Source organism: Myotis nattereri (genome assembly GCF_964212035.1).
Source record: "Myotis nattereri genome assembly, chromosome: 18".
In the NCBI taxonomy this organism is placed as follows: domain Eukaryota; kingdom Metazoa; phylum Chordata; class Mammalia; order Chiroptera; family Vespertilionidae; genus Myotis; species Myotis nattereri.
The window spans coordinates 22832418-22854707 of record NC_138093.1 but is presented as its reverse complement, the minus strand read 5'-3'; the positions used below and the strand labels follow the sequence as shown (position 1 = coordinate 22854707).

At 37.9% G+C, this 22290-nt stretch overlaps 1 protein-coding gene across 1 annotated transcript in view; it reads left to right on the top strand.

Annotated features, from left to right (window-relative positions):
• Positions 1-22290, top strand: part of ACBD6 (acyl-CoA binding domain containing 6) — a 126839-nt gene that overhangs the window by 97528 nt on the left and 7021 nt on the right. The window contains exon 7 of the mRNA XM_081112358.1: positions 19335-19365. Within this exon, the coding sequence (XP_080968484.1) occupies positions 19335-19365 (31 nt within the window). The remainder of the gene's footprint in view (positions 1-19334; positions 19366-22290) is intronic.

Here is a 22290-nt window from a genome sequence, read left to right as displayed (position 1 = left end):
ACCACTTCTAGTTACTGAGACTATCCTTTTTCCTCTTAGTAGGATTGCTTCATGCTTAACTGAGTGAATATTGGCAGTATTTGGGGGATGGAGGAGGAATGTTGGTTAGCCAAAATGTTAGTAACTAATGTTTTATTATCTGAATTCAACGATAACTGTTGCTTATGTTCTAGAAATGGGAATTAAACATTGAAATTACAAAACTTGCCATTTCTTTGCTTCATTTGTGTAGAGGACATAAGTTGAAGTTCTAGGTCAGTTGTTTGGCTTACTATATCACTCTGGGCAAGTCATTTAACATGCTGAATTTCAGTTTTCTTATTTATAAAATGGAGCTACTACCTACTCCAGGATGTTAGTTTCAGATAAGTTGGTATCTGCGAGTGTTCTGTAAAATGGTATACAAGTGTAAATTTTTATTTTCTTAAAAAAAGAATAGCATGTCTGAATTAAGAAAAACTTGGTGCAGTTAGGTAGTATAGTTAAAGATCTTTACGCCATCCATGTTTTGTGGAAGGTTTTTTCATTGGTGTTAGTTGAGCTGTTTCCTTGTTTTTTCCCAAAACAAAATGTTTTCTTCTTCCTATAACTATTATTTTTCAAAAATGTCCTTTAATATAATGGCTATTATGGAAGCACATATTACTATGAAGAATTATATTGTAACCTAATGTAATATCTACACTAATAAAAGAGAAACATGGTAATTGGCGTACAACCGCTACCCTTTTCATTGGCTAATCAGCGAGATATGCAAATTAACTGTCAGCCAAGATGGCGGCCGGCAGCCAGGCAGCTTGAAACTAACATGAGGCTTGCTTGCCTCAGTGACGGAGGATTGTTGGAGGAAACCAACGTTCCCCAACTGCGGCTGCAGGCGTCTGAGCGGGCAGTTTAAGAAACATTGTAACAAATACCGCCCGAACTTCAGCCAGCAGATTCGAACATTGTAAGCAAAGGCCAGAAACCTACTTTCAGCTGAGGCCTAAGAGCTGGAGCCAAGCCTCAAGGTAAAGCTGGCCCAGAATAAAAAAAAAAAAGAAAAAAAGGAGCGGTTGGGAACTTCAGTCACTCCCAGCCTGAAAACAGCCCTCAGCCCCTCACCCAGACTGGCCAGGCACCCCAGTGGGGACCCCCACCCTGATCCAGGACACCCTTCAGGGCAAACCAGCCAGCCCCACCCATGCACCAGGCCTCTACCCTATATAGTAAAAGGGTAATATGCCTCCTGGCACCGGGATCAGCGTGACAGGGGGCAGCGCCCAAATCCCCTGATCGCTCTGCGGCTCTGTGTGTGACAGGGGGCGGGGCCCCAACCCCCTGAGCAGCCCTGCTCTGTGCCTGATAGGGGGGAGCTCCCCAACCCCCCCCACACACACACACACACACAGGCCTTGCTCTGTGTGTGATGGGGTAGAGCCATAACCTCCCCATCGGCCCTGCCCTGAGTGTGAGAGTAGCGGCACCCCAACACCCTGATCGTCCCTGCTCTGTGGGTGATAGAGGGTGGTGCCCCAACCCCCTGATGGGCCCTGCTCTGTGTGTGACGGGGGGTGGCGCCGCAACCTCCCCATCGACCCTGCCTTGAGTGTGACAGGGGACGGTTCCCCAACCCCCCAATTGGCCCTACCCTGAGCGTGACTGAGGGTGGCATCACAACCTCCCAATCTGCCCTGCTCTGTGCATGACGGGGCGGCGCCCCAACTCCCCAATCGGCCCTGCTCTGAGCCCGACCAGGGGCTGCACCTAGGGATTGGGCCTGCCCTCTGCCACCCGGGAGCAGGCCTAAGCCAGCAGGTCGTTATCTCCCGAGGGGTCCCAGACTGCGAGAGGGCACAGGCCGGGCTGAAGGACCCCCCTCCCCCCCCCCCCCGAGTGCACAAATTTTTGTGCACCGGGCCTCTAGTTACAACATAAACAGTAATATATTCATTATATAATATGTTCTCATATTTGATCTAAACTTCCTATATGTACAATGTCAATTTTTAAAAGCGTAACAAATATGCCAAATTCTATTCAAAGCTAGGGAAATTCTGAGTTAGAAATACTTATCTGGCTTTAAGACAATTAGAATATGCTTCAAAGTTTTAAATAAAAGAATAGCAGGCTTAGGACAATTCTTACAAAAGAGACTGGAGACTAGATTAATTATAAAGGAGGAGAAAGAATTAGAGATACAGGACAGAGGAAAATTCAATCAACCTTACTTAGTGGGAGATAAGAGATAAAGAAAAGGGGTATAAGTTGAATATGACTCCAAAGCCTTAGACAAAAATGATTTTTATTTTTGACATGGCTAATTTAGGAACAATGACTTAAAGAAAAAGAAAAGCCAATAGAGGACATTCATACACATAGAGATGTTTCCAAAAAGAAGAAGAACAAATTCTGAGAGAAGGCTGAATCTTAATTTTAACACTTCAGAATACTGAAAAATCTCCCATGAAGATATACAGGGGAAAGACAACACAAATCACAGTAGTGTTTAAGAACATAAGCTTTGGAGCCAGATTCTGAAAGTTCTGGCTCTGCCGCTTGTAAATTCAATTTCTTCATTTGTGAAATGAGATAATTTAATGCCTATTTCATAAGGTTATTGGGTGCTTAAGTAAGAGAACTTGCTTGGTGCAGTGAACAGATTAGCCACTACCATCAGTTTTTACTTACAACCTACTAAAATCAGTCTTTCTTGTTACATTGACAGGTTATAAGCAGAATGATATAGAAAGTTAAGTATCATGAAAGTTGCCTGGAATGCTCATCTTTGTCTCTTTTACTACTCATAGAAAACTTGCTTGTATCTTTATTATGGAATTCTAATGGATAGGTGACTGGATGAAGTCTTTTGTTCTTATTTCTAAACTTGTATCGGAAGTAAGACCTTTTCATTTGATTCTCAGTTGTATAGCCATATACAAGTTATTAAATTATAGCAGGACTGGGATGAAGAGATGGAGCAGGGGAATGAACTAGAGCTAACATTTATTGAGACTCTATTCCCCTTAATACAATCACTCATTCCCCTTAATAAAATCAGTCCCTTATGCAAAAAAAAAAAAAAAAAAAAAATAGCTCAAAAATAGTGTCACCTTTGAATATATGGATTTTTTTTTTTTTTTACTTCCCATAGGCTATGTCCTATTTTATTGGGTCCCCAAAGAAAGCAGTTTATTAAATATTTCTTTGGGAAACCCAGGAAAGAATTTACAGTGGGACTAATGTGGACAGTAAAAACTGAAGTAAAAATCTTTCCCTGTATTTAAACATTTTTTATAATTACCGTAAAAGAGGATGAAAGAATGTGGACCACCATTTGATAACATCTATAGCCAAATAGTTCTGAAGAAATTACAGTACTAAAAATCTGAAATTGTAGCTTCAGGGCATATAGAGGGTTAAATCTCTGAGCTGTAGAAGCAGATTGTGTTTTCCTTTTGTGATCTGGGCTGACAAGACATCAGTATTCTATTCATCTGCTGGGAATTAGGCTGTTAATCCAATCAATGACTCTTGAGTGAGCTGTGGCCTGCCTCCCCCACTGGGGAACAATCGGATCAAACTGCAGATTGTTTAAGAGCACAGTGCTGTCCTCGTGTCAGGTGGAATTCTCAAACGTTCCCTGGTGAATTGGGGATAGGAAAAGCTGTCTTGGCCCATTTATCCTTCTCCTTAAATAACTAGGTATCTGTCTCATCCATAGGAAAGCATTTGGCAATAGTGACAACAGGAATGTGATAGAAATCCATTAACTTGAACTCACAAAAGTATGGGTGAAAAGAAGAAATGTTTTCAAACACCCCACAAAACAACTTATATAAAAGTTTTTATACTTTATTCATATTTTTTTCCTATTCCTTAAACCCTAAGTCATTTTTTCTGCTGGGCTTTTTTGGGGAGGTTGTTGTTAACTGTTTTATGTCATGAGTTTTGTTAACCACTATGAGCTCTTTCTGTAAATCTACCCAGCCCTGCCTATATTTTTACAAGTCAGCAGAATACAAATAAATTTTAATGTAGATTATGAGAACACTAATTAAATAAAATTTTAATTTTAAAATATCTTTCTCTGAGGAATGCTAATTAAATAAAATTTTAATTTTAAAATATCTCAGTCTGAGCATACATAATTTTGACATCTTTTGCAGCGTAGCAAAATTAGATTTCTAATTACTGATTTAATAGTCCATTAAGTACATTTGGAAATTATTATTGAATTGATTACAGAGATATTCAGAGTTGCAGTTCTCTTCTATAAAATGCTGTCCCAAATTTTTCCTTTTAAACAATAAGGTGGCATGAGCTATCATAAAGTGAGATATCCAAAATGACAAAGAGAAATTCTCAAAGAGGATACTTACTATTCCAATCTTAGTGGAGACAAACTTAAAGGCTAATTTTATTGTTTTCTATCTACATTACATAAGAGTGGTCCAAAAGGATTTCCTAAATTTGCCAAATTTATCCATTCATTCTGTGACTATTTTGGCATACCTTTTATATATCCAGGCCTCTGCTAAGCATTGGAATTATCAAAGTGAACAAGACAGATAAGCTCTGCACTTTGAGGGAGCATAAATTCTAGAGAGGAAGACATAACAAAAACAAGTAAATAAACAAGTAAAACAATATCAGATGAGTGCTAAGAAATAAAGCAGATTGGTTCCTATGAACAGAGTGATCAAATAAGTCGTTACCAAGAAGGTAATAGTTAAACTGAGGCTTCAATGGAGGAAAGTTGCTGTAAATCATGCCCCGAATTCCTGAAACAGGAAGAACGAGCTTGACATATGAAGAACAGACTACATACATGCACACTATACTCCAGGCCAGGGTGTCTGAGACTTGGCAAAGCATCTGAATGTCCTTAGGAACTTTGTGAAAATAGAGATTGCTGAGCCTGTCCCTGGAAATGCTGATTCAGCAGGGCTGAGGAGGTAGATAGGACCTGTGTGTGCAGTGCCGTGAACAGTATTAGAAACCTGTCTCTAGCTGGTATCATTCCTTTCCTTGAACACATCACATACTTAGCTACTTATATCTATGCCTTTGCTCGTGTTGTTTTTTTTAGCCTATAATGTTCACAGAGTACTACTTGTGAAATATTCTTACCAAAAAAAAAGTTGAACCCAAATCTAATAGAATCTATAAATAAATACATGTGATAACAATGTAAATGACATCAAAATAAAGTAGGTGGTATATCTGGTCTCTGGGACATTCTGCTGAAGAGCTGACTCTATAATAAGTCTGCGACATTAAAGTACAGGGGTTGTCGGCTCTAGATGGAAAATTACCTAAGAGATCTACCAATCAAATGTAACATGTAAACCTTGTTTGGATCCTCAGACATACAAATCAAGTATAAGAAGACATTTTAAAAACAATCAGGAAAATTTGGTGCTGTGGTTATATAAGTAAATTTCCATGTTTTTTAAAATTTCATACAGAGATGGGAGGGGGGGAAATGACATAATGTCTGGAATTGGCTTTAAATTATTTCAGTAAGAAAAAAAAGGAATAAATGAAGAAAAAGACAGCAAGATTATTATAGTGTTGAATCTGGGAAATGGGTATATGGAAGTTCATATTTTCTATTTTTGTGCATGTGTGAAATTTTCCATGTAAGATGTTTAAAGAGCATGAGGTTTTTTATGTTTATCTGAAGGGAGGATGAATATTTAAAGTTGAGAAATATAGTACTGCACCATTTTGCCTTACCAAACTGATAAAGTTAAGGATACTTGGTCATGGTATAAAATAGACTGCTATTGCCTCTTGACATTTTGGCAAAGATCAAGTGTAAAATGATACTGCTTAAAAGGATTTATCAATGAGTGCTGAAATTCCCTATTGAGTTCAGAGTATGATTTGATATGTGCCTGACTTTTCAGGAATAAATCTTTTGCATGAAAGGAGGCAAATCTCTAATCACCAAGGCACCTTCTCACAGTTTTAAATGTTGTGCTCCATTGAAGGAAGTCTTTGCTTAATCATTAGGATTCTTCTAGCACAGAGAATATTCACATTTTTAGAAAAGTACTGATTATCTGATCTCTTAATAAATGAAGTTTAAAGCAGCCTTTACCTTAATGTTTAGTAGAACAGAGAATGGTGGGGGTATGTGTGTGTGTAGAAGTTGGGGGTCAATCCAAGTTTTCTATGGAAAAAACTTTGGCCTGCCATGAGGTCTAGAAACGTAATAGCTACTGTGTAGTTAAATATGAATAATTTAAAATGGAAATATCCATAGTATTATCTATACTAATACAAGGGTAATTTGCAAATGGTCGGGATGCCCGCATAACAACCGATCAGGCTGCGTGCACAGCAGGTGTGGGTGGACGGGGACTTGCAGCATTGGGGACTTGTGTCACGCCGTCACAATCCATCACCAGGAGGCCTGGGGCCCAGTGAAGGCCTCTGCACACCTCCACTGGGGGTCCTGCAGCTCCACATGACCAGGCCTGGGGGTCCCACGGCTGAGGTGGGACCCCTGGCTCCAGCCTACCTCTTTGGGGCAATCCATCAAGGAGCCCTGGATGGGTGGGCGGGGGCCTACCTCTTTTGGGCAATGGATTGCAGGGCTCTCACACTGTGACAGGGCACAGGCCAGGCTGAGGGGACCACCCCCCCCCTCCCCGAGTGCATGAATTTCGTGCACCGGGCCACTAGTGTTTATAATAAAAATCATTAGGGCTCAATAAAGCTGGATTTTATTACCAAGCACATATTACATATAATGTACATGTATACATCTGGGAAAAGAGCAGTATTGTTCTGGTAAAATTAATAAGGCCCTCTTATCACAGTTATAGTAATATTTGCTGTCATTTTCACAATGACTTGTTTTCTGTTAATAGAATTTTAACAGCACCCAATATTAATCTTGGAGTGTTTAGCACTTCTATATAACATTCAAAACTGCAGATAAAATAGGGTAAACCTGGCCATGAAGGCTAAACCCAGGAAGTCAGCTAGGAAGAAATGTTTCTGTCAGGTAAGTGACATTCTGGAAGACAAAGAGTTAACTAAAGCAGAGCCTCACACTCAGGAATATGGACTGTCAACCAGAGTAATAACTTCAGAGCTGGGATTCTGCTTCTATCCTGTTACCACACAGGATTAAATGGCCTTGGCTCATTCGTTGGCATTTGCTATGGCTAGGCTGTGATCTAGGCCAGGTAGACAGAACAGGTAAGACTGAGCTCTTCCCAAGGTGTAACTCCACCTCATCCAAGAATGATAGACATGCATCATGCTGACTCAGTGGGATGGCTGCTTTGATGGAAATGCATATGATATCATTGAGCTGTCATCCATATTGCTGGTGGGAATGTAAAATGATTGTTTCTGGCTTGGGCTTCACGGAGGAGGTGGACTTTGCCTTGACTACTTGACCTTTTTACAGGACTGGCCACTCTTTCCTTGACACTCTTCCCTCAGCTTCAGGTTTGGTTCTTTCCCCACTTTTTTGGATTATTCCTTACCAGGCTTGCTTTCTTCTGTTCTCTTTTTACACAACAGATTCTACCTTGACCTCACCTATCCCCATATACTTTCTCTAGATTACCTCATTTACACCAGTGATTTCAATTATTTCCTCTGGCCTAATATTTTTCAAATCTTTATCTCTAGTTCAGACCTCTCTAAGCTATTGACCAATGATGGCGAACCTATGACACGCGTATCAGAGGTGACACGCAAACTCACTTTTTTGGTTGATTTTTCTTTGTTAAATTGTATTTAAATATATAAATAAATATCAAAAATATAAGTCTTTGTTTTACTATGGTTGCAAATATCAAAAAATTTCTATATGTGACACGGCATCAGAGTTAAATTAGGGTTTTTCAAAATGCTGATACGCCGAGCTCAAAAGGTTCGCCATCACTACTATAGACCCATATTTCTAATAGACTGGATGTTTTCACATGTGTTTGGGGGTCAGAAAGATGCAGGTTCAAATGAGGATTTTACTGCTTACTAATTGTGTGACTCAGCCAAATTACATGACCTCTCTGAGTCTCATTTCCACTTGTAAAATTAGGATAATAATACCAACTTCAAATGGCTTCTGTGAGAATTTAATTATATGTGAAAATGCCTAGCATAGTTCCTGGTACATATAAAAGGTATAAAAATGTTTTTGTTTCATACATCTCTCCTCCTAGCCCAGGGGTGGGCAAACTTTTTGACTGGAGGGCCACAATGGTTACTTAAACTGGGCCGGAGGGCCGGAACAAAAGCATGGATGGAGTGTTTGTGTGAACTAATATAAATTCAAAGTAAACATCATTACATAAAAGGGTATGGTCTTTTTTTTTTTTTTAGTTTTATTCATCAGCCTGTGGACCGTAGTTTGCCCACGGCTGTCCTAGCCCCTGGCAAGCCATCCCACTTTCTGTCTCTGTGAATTTGACAACTCTGAAGTACCTCCTATAAGTAGGATCATTCCATATTTGTCCTCTTTTATGCCTGGCTTATGTCATTTAGCATTATATCTACAAGGTTAATTCATGATGTAGCATGCGTCAGAATTTCATTCTTTTTAAGGCTGAATAGTAGTTCATTGTATGTACATACCACATTTTGTTTATTCTTTCATTTGTTGATGGACATGTAGGTTATTTCTGCCTAAATGGACAATTGTGAATAATGCTGCTATGAATACTTGCTTTCATTTCTTTGGGATATTTACTCAGAAGTGGAATCGCTGGATCATACAGCGATTAAACATTCTATGTTTAATTTTTTTAGGAAATGCCATATTGTTTTCTACAGCAGCTTCACCATTTTACATTCCCACCAGCAATTCAAAAATGTTCCAATTTGTCCACATCATCGCCAGCACTTTTTATTTTCAGTATTTTTGATAATAACCATCTTAATGGATGTGTAGTGATGTTTCATTGCATTTTCAGGAAATTTTAATGTATAGCTGATAACTGACAGGACACTCAGATTAAATGAATGCCTAACAAATGAAGTAAGCCATAAAATTATATAAAGATGTCTTAATTGAGATTAAACTTATTCGTTATTTTCAGTTTTACGTGGGTATATACATTTCTTGGAATTGTTTATCATGGCTAAGATAGTAATTATTAGATACTAGAGGCCCAAAATTTGTGCAAGAGTAGGCCTTCCTTCCCCCGGCTGCCAGCACCGGCTTCCCTCTGGCACCTGGGACCCGGGATTCCCTCACAGTCCTGGCTTCATCTGGAAGGTCATCCGGCAGGACATCTGGTCTAATTAGCATATTATGCTTTTATTATTATAGATAACACACAGACTACCATAGGAATAAAATCAGCAATACAAATGTAAGTAAAATAACAACCCTGAAGTTACTAAGTTCATCTCACATATTTTTATTAAATACTTATTACTCCATGATGTATATGCTAAAAGATACTAGGGGACACAAAAGAAGTGTCAGCCATGGTCCCCTGCCCTCAGATTGCTTACTGTTGAGACAATAGGTGCCGGGAGCCGGTCCATGCTTGCTGTTTCAAGGGACCTGGCATATATGGCATACTGTTCTTAATATGTTTGCTCACCTTCTTGGCACTATGTGTTTTAACCAAGGTCTCTGAGAAAGGTTGTTTCCCCAGGTAGGGATTTTCCCCTGAAGTTAGGGAGGGAATAAAACCTCTTAACTAAGTGCCAGGCGGGTAATTAATCACTTTAACTATGAACAATCATGCTTAAGCTACATAATCTTTACTCCCTGGAATGGAGATAAGAAACGCCCTAACCTTTGTAATAGAGATTGATAGGATTGAATCAACTGGTATAAATACAGATGTAACAAGACAGCAAGAGACAGAGAGAGAGACAGAATTTGGCACAGAACCTACACAGAACGTTCTCTAGAGACAGAAGAACTTCGCTGGAGAGAACATGGCAAAAGATCCTGGACTGAACCTGACTACAGAAATTGGCAAGAGAACCTGACTAGAACCTGGTGACTGAACCTGGCTGGAGAACCTGGACAGAACCTGGCTGGAGAACCTAGCGAGGGAACATGGCTACAGAACCTGGCTGGAGAACCTGGAGAACCTAGCAAGAGAACATGGACACAGAACCTGGCTGGAGATCTGAAGCAGAACCTCTCTGGAGATCCAGACCAGAACTTGGCTGGAGATCCTGGCTGGAGATCCTGGCTAGGCTGCTGATCAACTGAACGCTGTCTCCATGTCATTCCTTCTTCGCCAACTCCGTCCACACCTTTGGGGACCCCTGGACCCGCTGGGGTTGGACCCCGGCAAATAGGAAACTCATTGAATAACAAGAACAGTTGTGAGATAGAATGTAATCAAGTGCCATGATGAGATATACTGTGAAAGTGCTTTGGGAGAGGTAATGGGGGGAAAAGGGAGGGGTTACTATGAGCCACAGTAGTCAAGAGACATCTTCAGCAGAGTATTGTGGCCTATCATGAACTGTAAAGACTAAGTCAGCGGTTCTCAACCTGTGGGTCGCGACCCCTTTGGGGGTCGAACGACCCTTTCACAGGGGTCGCCTAAGACCATTGGAAAACACATATATAATTACATATTGTTTTTGTGATTAATCACTATGCTTTAATTATGTTCAATTTGTAATAATGAAATTGGGGGTCACCGCAACATGCGAAACTGTATTAAAGGGTTGGGCATGAGGACGGTTGAGAACCACTGGACTAAGTGATCTTTGGTGACCTCTGAGGTGGGGATAGGAATAGGTAACAGAAACAACTCAGTCTAAGATATGTGTTTGTAATGAAGAATAGTTGAATAAAGTGAAATCAAACCATGGAAGCTATGATCCTCAGAGTAAGGAGTGGACTACTGTGTGTGTGTGTGTTAAAAAGGAGTACGTAATGGATTTTTTTAGTGTTTAATCTACATATGTAGTAGGTTTTTAAAATCTTTTCAATGTACGATTTTTTTGTTTCTTTGCTTGTTTTACATAGTTGAGATCTTATAAAAACACTAGAGGCCCGGTGCATGAATTTGTGCACTGGTGGGGTCCAGCCGGCCCACCCTGAAGGGAGTCATCGGGGGCAGGCCAGCTGGGGCGAGGGGCCGTGGGTGGGGCCGGCCAGAGCGAGGGGCCACAGGCGGTTTGCCAGCCTGCCCAGCCCCTGATCAGGGGTGGGCCCCCTCAGGGGCGGGGCTGGCTGGGACAAGGGGCCGCAGGCATTCCCGTTGCTCTGCTGTTTGGTCAATTTGCATATTACCTTTTTATTATATAGGATTCCGATTATTTTTTATTACACTAACAATATTGTGATTTTCTATGTTACAAATACTTTATGACCATTGTTTTAATTTGCTGCATGCTAATCTGCTCAACTGACATATTAACTTTTCCTGTATTGTATTGTTGGACTTTAAATTGTTTCCAATTTCTTACTAATCTAGATAATGCTGGATGAACTCAAATTTTTCATAAGTTTTTTAAAATATATGAAGTATTTTGAAAAATAGATGCTAGGCCTGGCCGGTGTAGCTCAGTGGTTGAGCATTAACCTAGGAACCAGGAGGTCATGGTTTGATGACCAGTCAGGGCACATCCAATTTGCAGGCTCCATCCCCAATAGGGGTCATGCAGGAGGCAGCCGATCAATGATATACTCTCTCATCATTGATGGTTCTATCTCTCTCTCCCTCTCCCTTCCTCTCTGAAATCAATACAAATATATTTTTAAAATATATACATATATATTTAAAAAAATAGATTCTAGAAATGCTAAATGATAGGCAATAAACATTTTCTAGATATTATGCTAATTTATGTTCCTACCAACAACAAATAAAAGTGTCTATTTCATAGCACCCTTTGTGGTTGGGGAACTATTGTGTGGACTTAGCACACTCTGAGAATTTTCATTGTGAAAATAAAGAGTGAATGAGTATGAATGGAAAGAATCATTTCTTGGATTTCTCCACTAGATGTCTGACTTTTTACCATACAAAGGACATAGAATAGAGTACATTGAATTTTTGCTGCACAGTATTATAGAAACAGTAATGCAGTAAGCAAAACACCCTTCAGAAGAGAAAGCAGTTTAGCTGTTTTCTTATGTATCTAACTTTGAATGCTAGACCAGCTTAGCAAGATAATTTTTAAAAATTTATCGATTTAGCTACAGCTTCTTGATATAAGCATACTTGGAAAAGTACAGCAATCAGCCAAGGAGAAGTAAAGATGAGTGCATGGTCCTAAAGAGTAAGATTATTCACTCTCTGAATGTGACATGTCAATTTAGAGATTATAATTAATAATCTGATGTGAGGTTATAGTTTAGGCCAGCGGTCGCCAAACTTTCGGACCTCACGGACCACCAGTTGTCGACTGCTGGTTTAGGCTACCTATTGTCTTTATCCTGTAAAATTAAAAGTTTAACCACATTTCTCCTTACTTTGTACTTATTTGTCCTGATTCCCCTGGCTCCTTTTCAGCAGCATAGTACAGTTGAGAAAGCATGTTTTTGGATGATGAAAGGCCTAGGACCTTGTGCAAGTTATATATAATTTCTCTGAGCCTCATTTTACGACTCAAAAGTGGTAATAATGTTTATGTAATAAGGTTGTTGTGAGGATTAAAGAAACAATGTTTATAAAACTTTCAGCACATGATAGGAATTAGCCAATGTTTGTTCCTTTTACTTCCCTTACTCTAATAAATTCTCAACTATTCAGTTCCCTTTGGAAAGTTAAACATTCTAGACTAGTGTTGGTTTCAAATAGCTAAACAGTTACTTTCTGCTTTTTATTTTTTAAATGTTTTTCTATAGAATACTTTTTCTAAAGTATATCCAATACTTCATTGCTTCCTTCTTAAATCATTGTACTTATACCATGGGTATTTATAGACGGTGTGAAGCATGGGGCCAGAGCTTCTCTTTCTCTGTTGAGATTGCTAAAATCTGCTGGTTGGCATGCATCCCAGCCCTCTTTATGGCTGGCTGTTCTCTGTGGTCTAAAATGTGCAACTTGCCACTGCTGTCACAGCTTTTAATTTCTGCTGGCTGCTACTATTGCTGCCTCTATTCTTTCTTCTAACTGCCATTAGGCTCTGCTGGCCCTCTTACCATTTCTGCTCTACTCCTTGCTTTCCTTCACTTTTCCCTTTCCATGTCTTCTGCCTCCTGTAGCATCTCATATTTCATTGGCAAAGACTGGCCTTGCTTTGCTTTCTCAAACCAGCAAGAAAAATCCTTCTCTGCAGTAAGCCAACTAATCACAACATATTTAATATGATCCTTATCAGCATTTCCCCCCCCAGAATCTGGGCCCTATTCCAGGTACTTGAGAATGCCAGAAATCAAGTCCCTGGATTAGTGAGGTATAACTCTTCAAGTAGTTTATTTTTTATTTTTTGGTCTTATTTAACTTTTATTTTTATGCAAAGTTTTGTGCTAGATGCAAGGGATAAAGGAAATGGGGTCTATAAAGTTAAACTATGCCATTGTCCTTACCTTCAGAACACCAGGAAAACACAGACATATTCATATGATACAAGGTGAAGGATGAAGGTGGATGAGAGAAAGCTTAAGTAAGGGTTGTGAAGGCTCATGGTTCTCTAACCAGTCGATGTTTCTCTCTCACATCGATGCTTCTCTCTCTCCTTTCCTCTCTCCCTAAAAAGCAGTGAAAACATCCTTAGGTGAGGATTTAAAAAATTTTTAAGTTATAAAGAAGAGTGGCTGCTTTTAAACCAATCTCAGAGAAGTGGGTGGTAGTTCCATTTGTAAGTTAAATGGAATTTGTATTAAAGAAGGGAGGCCCAGGCCAGATAGAGAGGAGCTGCCGTGGCTCTCTGCCTTTTTAAATGTAATGGGTATGCATGCATATAAGCATAACCAATGGACGCAAGACGATGGGGGAGGCGGGGCGGTGAGGGCATGTGGGGGGAGTAGGAGAGGCTGGGGGAAGGTTAATGGGGAGAAAAGGAGACATATATACTACTATTTGTAATACTTCAAACAATAAAATAAAATTTAAAAAAATAAATGTAATGGGAGAAAAAATAAACTTGAAAAAATAAATGTAATAGGAAAGGATCACGTAGGGGGGTCATGGGTGCATTTTTCCTTTTCTTGAGAGTCTGAGTTTAAATTTTCTATATTATTTTGTCATTTGTGTTTCTTATGAATCTTTATGTACTTGAATCCTTTATGAAAGGATATGGAGGTATAGTGTAGGGATTGCACATTTATTTCTTTTGTACTTTGAATTGTTTTTATTGTTGACTCTTACAGTTGTTCCCCCATTTCTCCCCCCTTTGTCTTCCCCCAACCTGCCCCCAGCGCCCCTAGGCCTTCACCACATTGTCGTCTATGTCCATGGGCTATGCATATATGCATCTATATTCTTTGGTTGATCTCTTTCCATCCTCCTCACTCCCCTCCCCTCCGAGATCTGTTTGTACTTTGAATTTTAAGCACGGTTGAATTTGTCTACGTTTTAACTTTATTATGTGATTTTGTTTATTTTTAATTCAACTGAGTATTTTTATTTTACCCTAGTGTATAATCCCTTGCAAAGATTTCAAATGTATGACCGATTTTAATTTATTGGAATTGTTTTTGCTGCTGTTTATAACAACTCCATACTTATTAAATTTGAACATTTCTTTTAAGCTAAAACAGAAAGAAAAAGCATAAATAACCATGACAAACAACCCTCTTCTGGTGTGGTCATTTGAAATGAAACAACCAAAAAAATTAATCAACTTAAATTTAGAAAAATTAGCTGATATAAGTTGTAAACCAGATGAGTAAAAGCTTTCACTTACTCATTCTTGACATTCAATTCCATTTATTCTTTGTAATATATTTTAAAACAGAATATTTATAAAGTCTAAGGTTTGGGTTTCTATATCCTATTTTGAGGTTACTGAGAAAAAATGTTTGGAATCATATTCCTTCTTTAATACAAATTCCATTTAACATACAAAGAGGAATAACAGAGGTAAATATTTTGTAGATACAAGATGATGTGTTTTATTAAAGCTTCATAATCATAATAGTAAGAGTATTGTAATGTAGTTGCTTTAAAATAATTATTAATAATGATTAAAAACTAAACAGGATTTATATTATTTACAGTCATCGAGTTCATTGATCAAACATTTTGTGAGTACTTATTATGAGCTAGGCATACAAAAGGTGAATGAAAAAAGAAGAATTTAAATTTAGGTCTCTAAAGACTACAATTTGATTAGAGAGTAATTTAAAATAATCATCCTTTCTCTGTTTCTCTCAAATACCTATTTAGATATATCAAGGTAGTTAGATATATAAACAGTTCAGAACTGAGGAAAATTCTTGATGTCTTTTTAAAGTACTCCCTTTCTCTAGTACTCTTGGAAGACAGAAAAGATAATAAAATTAGAAGACAACTTGGTTGTCCTTCTGTCTTTGTATTCTCGGCTTGCCAATCAATTCTGTGATTAGAGTCATGGTTCTTATGTTCATATCCCTGCTCTAATTGATTTCTAGGTGGACATGCTCTAAGTTGAAAGATCAAAAATCTCAGTGTTTCACATTAAATACTATAACACTTCAGCTCCCAGCATCTGATCTCAAAAGCCACAAATTTGGCATGGTGATCTGAAGAACATAGCAAACAAGAAGTGGATGGTGCCAGGTGGGATAACCCTGTCATGCTTGTAACTGTAAAGAGCCATTATAAGTAACCATGATTTTAATTGGTTTGATAAATTTTTATTGGAAATAGCTAATAATTGTACTCGCTGAAAAATGTTTATAAACATATAGATGCTATTCCAATTCAGGGAGAGTACAAGTGAATAGTAACTTTTTCCTATTACATGCATGTTCAAAGGGTAATGTTCCAATTATTTGAAAAATTGCAAGTTTTTCACGCTCCAAAGATGCCAGTTAAATGAGGTGGTACTATACCTCCTTTTTTGTTGTTGTGGTTATTGTTGTTGTTGTTCAAGTAAGGAGTATGCCTATAACCTTCAACTGAAGGCTTACTCATATATCTAGAAAAATTCTTTAAAAAATAATCACAAAATACATTTGCAAATTTCCAAATTGTCAATTTAGTGTAGTTTATTAGAGTCACAGATCTCATAGAGAAAGAGGCAGTACATTCTAAGCGTAGAAATAATATTAAAAATTATTCCAAATCAGACTGTCAAGGGCGGGGGGGAAAAAAGGACACATATGTATTACCCTTTGTAATACTTTAAGCAATAAAATAAATAAATAAATAAATAAATAAATAATAAATAAATAAATAAATGAAATGAAAATAAATAAATAAATAAAATACTGCCCCCCCCCAAAAATTATCCCAAATCATATTACTAACTCATCATTTTTATCACTACTTCTAATACCTCATAACCAGTTTTCTTCAGTGCCACCTTGTATACTCACTTGAAATACTATTTTTAAAATAAAATTTAAAATCAAATAACTTATCAAATTATTGGGTAAGAACAAAACCTCTTTTTAGGCCAGGGGTGGGCAAACTTTTTGACTCGAGGGCCACAATGGGTTCTTAAACTGGACCGGAGGGCCGGAACAAAAGCGTGGATGGCGTGTTTGTGTGAACTAATATAAATTCAAAGTAAACATCATTACATAAAAGGGTGCGGTCTTTTTTTTTTTTTTTTTTTTAGTTTTATTCATTTCAAACGGGGCGGGCCGTAGTTTGCCCACGGCTGCTTTAGGCACATGAGAAAATTCATTTCCTCTGTGCAGCTCTGCTATTACTCTTTTAATGGTTCATGCTGCCTTACTACTGTACTTTTAGAACTAACATTGGCAGAGATGGTAGGTCAAGTCTGAACTAAATTATGAGACTGACGCGCTACCTACTGCGCTAACGAGGCACCTAAGTCTGAACTAAATTAGAGTATCAATATCACTATGGTCACAAAAAAAGAAATCCAGTAACATTCAGCAGAATTTTCTCCTCATAGAGAGCATCTAGGAAGCATGTTATTCCCATGACTGCAGTATATATATGAAATCTTGACTTGGAAATACGGCTTTTGATTCAGATTGATAAAATGTAGTTAACAACAGGGAAAAAAAATCAGGACTTGGCTATAGTGTTTTACGCACAGAAAACAGCAGTGTTATTAGTGGCTTAATGTTAAAAGGATAAAATAGTGTTTCCTCTGTATCTATTCTGATCAAAATATTAATATTTTCATCAATGCTTCATATGGTAGAATAAAAAAACAAACTTCTTGTATTTGATAGGATGCCCAATCTGGAGATAGAAGAAAGATAAGTCCTTAAAAAAAATAAATTATGAATAAAATGTGGACATGATAAAAATAATAAAAGTACAAAAGGGTCATCTCCTGTTCATTATTGTTTAGGCCCTCATTGGATCATCACAGCTAGCATTATACTCCACACTATAGGAAATATGTGGGACTTAAAAAAAAAAAAAGTTCAAGTAAATGAAAAAAGGTAGTGAAGAGATTAAATAATGAACCAATGGGGAAAGATTAATATATTCATTGTTTCATTTCATGAAAACACACACTGTATGCAAGACACTGGATAGGCCCTGGATGAAAGCCATAATACTTGCCTATAAGAAGCTTACAGCCTCAATAGAAAAGAGACTAGTACACAGAGTGTATGCTATGCACAGTGCTAGAAAGCAGGGCCACCTAACTCCGCCGGAGGACTCGGAAGGGTTCCTGAAGAAGATGAACTGAGTCATAAAGGTTATAAAATAAACCCAAAGCTTTAAAAAAAAAAAAAAAAGTAGTGAGTTTAAACCCTCATTGGACTGCCCTGCAAGAATTGGCCAGTCTCAATACCCATGGGGTAGAGATCTCAACACCAACCACCATCAGGAAAAAAGTAGACTAAAAATAATCTGCCCAGCAAAACGCATTTGACAAGGAGAGTTTGTCTTGGTCTGTGCTCCAAGCCAAATAGTGGGAAGGGAGAGAGATTTGCCCTTTTAAAATTTGCGCTACTTAAGTGTTCAAAAATCCATAAGCTAAAAACTCAACACAAGGATCTCAGATTTATAATATCTCTAAGGAGCCTGGCAGATACAGAAGCAAAATCATTGTGGAGGGAAAGACGTTCAATCCAGAATTTTTCAGATAAAACCCCATTTAAAATCAAGTTACAGCCCACAATTATAAAGCACACAGGAAACTCAAAAAGAGAACCTCAGGCAGCCCAACAAGCATCACAGGTATTGTCACCCAGCCTCCTCCTCTTCCTGAACTCAAAGAACTAGAGGGACTGTTAGAGACTACAAAATAAGTCTACCTCAAATGCTCCAATATATCAAAGACAAACTTTAAAACAGGAGAAAAGAGCAAGACACTATCTTTAAAGACTGCAGGATAGCTTTCCAGCAGAGTGAAGAGCAGTTACAGATGTGGGAGTCCCAATTGATTAGTACTTGGCAGTCACAAAATTGGGAGAAGGAATTGGGAGGAAGATGACCAAGGTTTGGGTCATCAGTTGTCTTGCATACTGTATTAGTGAGGACACTTGTTTGCAACTGACAAAACTATCACATTTGTCTAGGGCAGCAGTTCTCAACCTGTGGGTCGCAACCCCTTTGGGGGTCGAACGACCCTTTCACAGTTGTCGCCTAAGACCATCGGAAAACACATACATAATTACATATTGTTTTTGTGATTAATCACTATGCTTTAATTATGTTCAATTTGTAACAATGAAATTGGGGGTCACCACAACATGAGGAACTATATTAAAGGGTCGCGGCATTAGGAAGGTTGAGAACCACTGGTCTAGGGAGTATTTTGTTGTTGGCTCATCTGACCAAGAAAGGCAAAGGTATAGTCAGAATGACAAGAACTAGAGACTCTCAATCCTTCTCCATCTCTCACTGCTATTTTTTTCTTTGTCGGTACTTCTTCCTTCTTTTCTCCTACTGTGGACTTTTCTCCAAGAAGTGGAGAACATTGCCTCTTGCAGTTTTTGGCTCACACCTTTTACTTTTTCTTTTCTATTTTTTAAATGGTTGTGAAATATCCATATTTAAGTGTGCAGGTTAGTGGCATTAAGAACATCCACATTGCCGTGCATCCATCACCACTATTCATCACCAGAACTTTTTCACCATCCCGACCTGAAATGCTGTACCCATTTCCCAATAATTCCCCATTCCTCTCTTCCTACAGCCCATGGTAACCACAGAAGTTACTATGAGGCTCAAAGAACTGACTTCTTCATTTTATGTATCTGATAAACCTATAGAACTTTGTAATATCAGATAGTTGCTATAGCTTATGTACTTCCATACTTTTGCAATAACTTAGACTTCTAAATGTATTTTTTGTTTCTTTTATAGGACAATGAAGGTCAAACAGCTCTACATTATGGTAAGATGTTTCTTAATTATTAATAATTATTTGAAACTTTTCTCTATATGTTTATCTCAACTTTGTCCAGCACTATTTAGTGCTTAGAAAAATGCCTAGCTACTAGCAAAGATACAGTAACTTTTTTGTTTAAAAAATAGATAAATAACCTCTAATGTTGAAGATATATTAAAATTATTTCTTTTCTTTTCATCTTTATTGTTGAAAGCATTACATAGGTCCTCCTTTCCCCCCCATTAACCTCTTCCAGCCCTGTCTCCCCCCTCCCCAGGTCCTCACCACCCCATTGTCTGTGTCTACAGTATATTAAAATTCCTATGGGCACATTCATAGTGAATTGAGCATTTTAATTCATTTCCCCTACTAACTTATTGGCATAGTTAAGTAATCTTTAAGTCACCTATAAAATAGAGGATAATGGCTTTAAAGAGCTACTGGGTAAATTCAATGAGGTAAAAGATATTGAAGTATTTTGTAAAGTGACTAGTAAAAGTATTCTTTCTTTTTCTTTTTTTTTTTTTTGGATGTGAATATTGTTGAATAAGAGACAACCATCAATATTTAAATCAGATTCAATGTATGGCCAATGGAAAAAAAAAGAAAAAAAAGAAATAAATCAGATAAAGGATCAACCACCTTCAGACCTTTTGGGTGGGAATATATTAGGCTATTTTACTAGTTTTGGCAATCCCAGATCACCCTGCAGTGGAAAGTAGCCTGGGTGCCCCTGGGCACTTTTGTCCACTGCTTAGTATTTGCTTGATGTCAAGCACCTTACTGAGTTGTCAAGGAGTCTAACTTATTGGGCTAGCTGTTATGGTAGCTTGACCTGATAAAAAAAAGATTGAAATGTCACCAAATGCATGGCCCAACTCATTTATGACTGTAGCTAGTATCACCTGGGTATCAAAAACCAGCAGGAAGTCTGCTTCTAGATATATACCCTAGAAATACTGCTGGACATGTATATAATGAGACATGATTAAGAACCTTTATTGCAGCATTATTTATAATAACCAAAAATTTTTATTAATCTTTATAGTCCTCTCTGTACTGTACTTAAAATATTTGTTAATTAAAATTACATATATATAATATGCATACACACATTTCCTACCTTTGCAAATGAAAATCTCAAGTCCAGAAAGGAGAAGTGACCTTGACAGGGTAGCACAAAGCTGTAGGTAGCAGAGGCCAGACGCTTGTCCAGGTCTCCTGGTTAAACTTCCAGTGCTCTTTTCATAATTCCATAAATAATTACAGTCCTAGTATCCTTTTAAAACAGACAGTATTTTGTGGAAGATAATCTCTCCTAGAAATAAAATAAATGAAAATCCTTTACCACTGGTCACCTCAGTCAGTGAATCAAGGCTATTTTTCAAAACCGTATTTGTGAGTAAACATATATTTCAATATCTGTGTCTGTCTTCGCACTTTTGTAGTCTTATTTCTGTTCACTGAGAGTTTAAACATTAATAAAAATTATCCCTGATTCAGGAATCCTGCCCAAAATTGATAATTGATCTTGTAAAACAACCTCTATTTCTATCTCTCATTACATTATTTATTATAGAAGGAACAAAATAAATATCATACATGTTACAATCAAGATAATTAAACATTAAATAGTACCATTAGTTAGAGGTTTTTGTCATTATAAATATATAAAACTAAAATATTCTGACAACCAGGAATGTTTCATGAAATTAATATTTTAAGTTAATAATCACTTATAGGAGTGATTCATTTTTAATTTAGATTTCTTTTTTAACCAGGTAACTAGACTTTTGCCAGTTTTTAAGTTCATCCAAACAAAGTTTGGCATACAATAATAATAATAATAATAATTACCATTTATTAAGTACCTACCAAATGCCAGGGAATCTGCTGGGTATAGTTTATCTTTTTAGTCACTTAATGTTATTTAACCTTTTTTTATTTAATAGGTACTCAATAGCTATTTGTTGATTTTATTTTATTTTAGGACCCTTAACCTATTCTTGGGACTTTCATAAAACTAAAAGTATAGTTAAATCCAGGGAGTGCAAAGACTATGTTGGGGATGTCTTGGGGGCTTAGCTACTATTTTTTATGAATTACAGTTTGGCTTGACAGCTGTCCTTGTGTTGACAGCTCTTCTGATTATAGCAGTTGTCAAACTCCATCCTTAAGCAGGTTGTAAATCCTGGCTTCTTCTGATTAAAACTGGGTCAGAGCCAATGGCAGGTTAACTAAAGGCCAATATTCTACTGTACGGCCATACTGGTTCTTTCCAATTGGGCTTTGCATAGCAGCATACTAAAATCCTTATTTGCCTCAATTTTACTTCGGTGTTTTTGAATCTTCAGATATTGGTCCTCCTGTTATTTTGTAATTAAACATGATCCTTGCTGAAGAGTATATTAGTATAAGTGTGGTTTTCCTTGTAAATGGCCTGTTAGCCTTCCCCTCCTCTCCCTCCACTGGGAATACTAACATCATTGCATCTGTGTGTCCCAGGGGAAATCAAGGCTTTTCCTTGCACGTGTAGTCATGTGATTTCAGAGTGGGCAGGCTTTGTATCCTCATGAGCCCTCAGTCTTCCACGTAAAGCACCATCTGTTCTGTTCCTTCCACGCTGTTACAGGGCAGTGGGAGGAGGCATTCGAGTGAAAATAAATAAAATGAAAAAAGAAAGAAATTCATCATCAAAACCCGGAGGATTAATGGAGTCAGAAGGCTCACTGCTCTGAATGAAAATTCATCTTCACCTGTGCCAGTGTCAGGGCTGCCTCTGTGGCACTTGACAAATAGAGGTTCCCAGGGTACCATAAATTCAGCAACTGTTCTTCTCCCTGTGGACTTGCTCAAGCTTTTCTGAGATGGGCTTATGACTGTTTTTGTATTTCCCAGCACATTGTGGGCACCAATATATCCCCTCATTAA